At 54.0% G+C, this 5,000-nt stretch overlaps 1 protein-coding gene across 1 annotated transcript in view; it reads left to right on the forward strand.

The window, feature by feature from the left end:
- aatkb (apoptosis-associated tyrosine kinase b) overlaps positions 1-5,000 on the forward strand; it is a gene marked incomplete at both ends in the record, with an annotated part of 47,233 nt that overhangs the window by 32,221 nt on the left and 10,012 nt on the right. The window contains one exon of the mRNA XM_084456127.1: positions 4,439-4,518. Within this exon, the coding sequence (XP_084312253.1) occupies positions 4,439-4,518 (80 nt within the window). The remainder of the gene's footprint in view (positions 1-4,438; positions 4,519-5,000) is intronic.

Below are 5,000 nucleotides of genomic sequence, written 5' to 3' on the forward strand. Positions count from 1 at the left end.
CTGGTCTGGGGTCAGGGATGTAGGGGTCTAGAGCTGGTCTGGGGTCAGGGATGTAGGGGTCTAGAGCTGGTCTGGGGTCAGGGATGTAGGGGTCTAGAGCTGGTCTGGGGTCGGGGATGTAGAGATCTAGAGCTGGTCTGGGGTCAGGGATGTAGGGATCTAGAGCTGGTCTGGGGTCAGGGATGTAGGGGTCTAGAGCTGGTCTGGGGTCAGGGATATTAGGGGTCTAGAGCTGGTCTGGGGTCAGGGATGTAGGGGTCTAGAGCTGGTCTGGGGTCAGGGATGTAGGGGTCTAGAGCTGGTCTGGGGTCAGAGATGTAGGGGTCTAAAGCTGGTCTGGGGTCAGGGATGTAGGGGTCTAGAGCTGGTCTGGGGTCAGGGATGTAGAGATCTAGAGCTGGTCTGGGGTCAGGGATGTAGAGATCTAGAGCTGGTCTGGGGTCAGGGATGTAGGGGTCTAGAGCTGGTCTGGGGTCAGGGATGTAGGGGTCTAGAGCTGGTCTGGGGTCAGGGATGTAGGGGTCAAGAGCTGGTCTGGGGTCAGGGATGTAGGGATCTAGAGCTGGTCTGGGGTCAGGGATGTAGGAGTCTAGAGCTGGTCTGGGGTCAGGGATGTAGAGGTCTAGAGCTGGTCTGGGGTCAGGGACGTAGGGGTCTAGAGCTGGTCTGGGGTCAGGGATGTAGAGGTCTAGAGCTGGTCTGGGGTCAGGGACGTAGGGGTCTAGAGCTGGTCTGGGGTCAGGGATGTAGAGATCTAGAGCTGGTCTGGGGTCAGGGATGTAGAGATCTAGAGCTGGTCTGGGGTCAGGGATGTAGGGGTGTACAGAGCATGTGGTGGTTCTGGTGTTAGCAGGAAATTTCTCCCCAGAGGGAGTGACCAACGCCCTGGCCCCGGCCACTGCTGGGCCCCCCACCTCCTGGCCCACACCTCCACTCACTGACCCCAACCACCCTGGACTGGAGCACAGCTGGCTCCCTACAGGACCAGCCCTGCGGTTCTGAACCAGCTCTCTCTCCCTCTCTCTCTCTCTCTCTCTCTGTCTCCCTCTCTCTCTCTCTCCCTCTCGCTCTCCCTCTATCTCTCTCTCTCTCTCTCCACCCTGTCTGTCTCTATCCCTATCACTCTCTCTTCTTCTCTCTTTCCCTCTTTCTCCACCCTCTCTCTCTTTCCCCTTTCTCTCTCTCTCTCTCTCTCTCTCTCTCTCTCCCCTCTTCCCCCTCTCTCTCTCTCTCTCTCCCACAAACATCTGCCTGTTGCATAATGCTGGCCCGGCCAACCTACACTTCTGCTCCGTGGTATGTGAGGCATGTGAGAGGGCCGGTCCCCGATGAGAATATCTCTCTTTCACTCTCCCTCTCTCTCCATCTCTCCCCCTCGCTCCCTCCTTCTCTCCCTCTCTCTCCCTCCCTCCCTCCCTCCCTCCCTCTCTCTCTCTCTTTGTGATAATAGCCAGCGTTGTGCGCTGGTGTGAATGGGGCTGAGGCAGGCAGATCTAGTCTGATAAACTAGTGACACAGGAGGGCGGCCTGGTCTAACGGCCCATACCGCACTCACACGCAGGGCGCCTGGGGGGCAGTCTGCTTCACTGGGCCACGCCTCTTTCTAACGTCCAACCTGGACTTACTAAACGGATGTGATTTTGACTTCATATCTCAATTTATGATAATGGTACACTAATGGTATCATGAGTAAGTTTAATTTTTTGGGGGGTTTTATTTATTTGCACCATTAAACAGGAACAATAAAAACAATATAAAACAAAAACAAAACAGGTGCCAGAGAGGTTAGAAACCCAAATAGGCTTATAAAAACTCCTCACCAAATATAATAATATACCGGTAGACCATAGAAATAACATGAACAATTATTAACAATAACCCGAGGGATGTACAGCTGTACTGAGCAAACGCTGAACAGAATCTGACTGTCAGAGTGCGTAGTGTTCTGTACTGGACACACACTGTGGAGATGGATAGGTGCTCAGTCCAGAGCCAGGTCTGCAAGACCCACCTTCGTACAGCTGTGCAGTAAGGGATGTTCACACCCACCCCTAACACGCACACGCTAGCACACGCAAGCGCACACAAAGACTGCATGCCAGTGGAACGCAGAAGCATAAAAGCTCTTAGTGTAATAACATACACACCTGCTACATTCTCTCCATGCCACCAGTGGTACAGTAACCGAGTTACGCAACTCCAGTAAAATGTCAAGATTGGATTAGACCCCGAGCACAGCGCTGGCCCCCAGGGGCCGTGGGAGCAGATGGTGGGATGGACAGGAGTGATGGACCCTCCTCTTCTGCCTAAACACTTCCCGTCCACCATTATGGCCTGTTTCTCCTGACCTCACCGTAGGCCTCCCTCTGGTCTGACTCAATGGATGTAGGTTTTGGAGATAAGCCTTGTCATTCATCTATCACTGCCCAATCAGTGGCGCCAATTCATGTGGTCGGCCAATCCAAGACTACGTGAAACAACACCAACCTAGCAACTGCCCTGCCCAAGACGATTGTGATTGGTTTAAAACATGGGTTCCCAAACTGTGAGGCGGGCCTCCCCTGGGGGGCCCCAAAGAAATTCAGGGGAGGCGCGAAGGGATGGTTAGAAAAAAAAAGAAGGAAAAACATGTTGTTGTTTTTTTTTTTTAATGTCTATGGTTTTTATGAATGAAATGTGATTTTAAAGGTCAGAAGATCGAAATAAATAATGGGAGAGATGTATACTAAATGAGTGGATAGTGCAGAGAGAGCCTCCCCCCGCAGGCATGAATGTATTGTGCGAAAACGTCATAACGTTAACTAGCAACATGTGCCACCGAGCTAACTTGGACAAATTTGGGGGGGCGCGGGTGTGTCACTGTTTTCAGAAGGGAGGCCCACATCGATGGAGTTTGGGAACCCATGGTTTAAAAGAAATACTGCGTTCCCACCCCACCCCACCCCACCACACCACCCCTCCACCCCCCCCCCCCCCCCATCTTGAATGGTAATGAGTCCAGCCAGACCTTTCTGCAGTGCTGATACAGCGTAAATGAAGTGTGGAGATAGGTCGGGCTATGCGAGACTAGCCAGCGCACGGCGCTGGAAGACCGGGCATCGCAGTCCAACAACACCCGGGTTAGGATCCACCTGGTCTCTCAGTCTCTCAACACCATTTAAGATGTAATGCATCATCCCCGACATGGGTGGCAGCAGTGAGTAGGCTAAACAAAGCGGAGAGCGCCGATTCGCCGGTAGAAGAAGACAGTCGATGCGCTGTGGATATAAAACATTTAAGTGTACAAATTTGCCTTTTATTTGAAAGGTTGGGGACTACAAACTGTAGCGACTTAGGAGAAAAGGCTTTCATCTTTCCAACGATGTGTTTACTTTGGTGAGTAACGAAACGGTTTTGTCTGTAGACTCGGACGACCGGGCCGACGAAGCGCTTTCATAGGCAAATTGCATTGAGAGTAACAGGGCGTTATCCGTAGAATATCGCCCTGGACCAGGTCTAGGATCCACCCTTCGAGTAGAAGACTGTGAACAGACATTAGGCTGGTGTTGTCGTCTGCGCTGGCTCTGCTGGTTAATATGTTGCCCCCCTCTCCCTCTCCTTAACATTCCCAAGGGTCGGGAGAGCGAGGAACCATTGTTTAGTTCGCAGGGGGGGGGTGGGGTTGGCAGATAATAGCCCCAGTGTGAGTCCCGGTCCTAACTGGTACTGCTCAGTCCTACGGGCCGGACAATGGGTCCGATTCTCCCCCACTGACGCCGGGGCCTGCGTGAGCCAGCCCACAGCATTGCTGGCCCCTGCGACATTGCAGGGGCGTCCAAGATGGCCGACGCACAGGGGCGGCCACTGTGTGCCAGTCTGGTAGGGGGGGGGGGGGGACATTGATGGGACAATGCTGCATCTGTCTGCTTTTTACTCCTAGAATGGGAATGTCATTGTTTGGGGGAGGGAGGGAGGGATCGAGAGAAAGGCAGAGGGGTGACGTTAAGTGTCGACGTCTCTCCTGGTTTGGTTTTCGTGCGGAGCTGGCGTGGAAGGACGCGGGCCATCGTTGCAGGGCGGCGGCTTAGCCTGAGCGTTCGGGAGACGAGGACAGCGTCAGACACACACACACACACACACAGACGGGCAGTCTGCTGCGGACCCGACGGCGTCCTAGAGCTGCGTCCGCTGCTGGACCATGGCGACGGGCGATGTTTACTGGCATGTGAGACTGTCCCAGCCGGGAGTGGACTGAACACAAGACGCTTGGGGCGCCCTCCGGTGGTGGAGATCGAAACATTATGGCCTCTCTTTGAACGTGTGGAGCTGGTGCTTTCCATGGTCCGTATCAGGACAGGACAGGGGTGTGTCTACGCAAACGCCGCCTGATTGTTGCGAGACTGATATTGCTGAAGACGGCGTTTCTAACGGCTCTGTGTCTTGTCCTCTCTGTCTCCAGTCCAACTCCTGAAGTCGTCAGACCTCGGCCGTCACAGCCTCCTCTACCTGAAGGAGATCGGCGATGGCTGGTTCGGAAAGGTAAGGCCCGCCATTTTCACCTCGCGGTTCTTGTCCTGGCGTCGTGCCGGAGGCTACAGGGTCATGACGGGCACGCTGCCAGGGCGCCGTCCAGGGCACCGTCTGGGGACGGGTCGCTCGCTGGGTCGAGCCGTGATCTGAGCAGTGTTTAGAACGCAGGTCGTTAAAATGGCCGCCACACTATATAACCTGGGACGTGTGATATTAATGCACGTGTGACCTGATGGACCTTTGAAGTCCGCCGACACTGAGACAGACGGAACTCTCTGGAACACCTCAGAAAAAATCACAGGTGCTCGCAGAATCCTAGCGTCGTGAGACCATCTTGATTTTGCAAGCTCACATTCTGTTTCTATCTCAAATCAGCCTGGATACTCTCTCCATAGAGATCCGTTTGTGCCAGATCAGAAAACAATCTCGCCAGTCAGCGTTGGTTCTGAGGAATTTGAAATACTAACAGCTACGCCAGGCGGGTTTAGGTG

This window comes from Borostomias antarcticus (genome assembly GCF_949987555.1).
Source record: "Borostomias antarcticus genome assembly, chromosome: 22".
In the NCBI taxonomy this organism is placed as follows: domain Eukaryota; kingdom Metazoa; phylum Chordata; class Actinopteri; order Stomiiformes; family Stomiidae; genus Borostomias; species Borostomias antarcticus.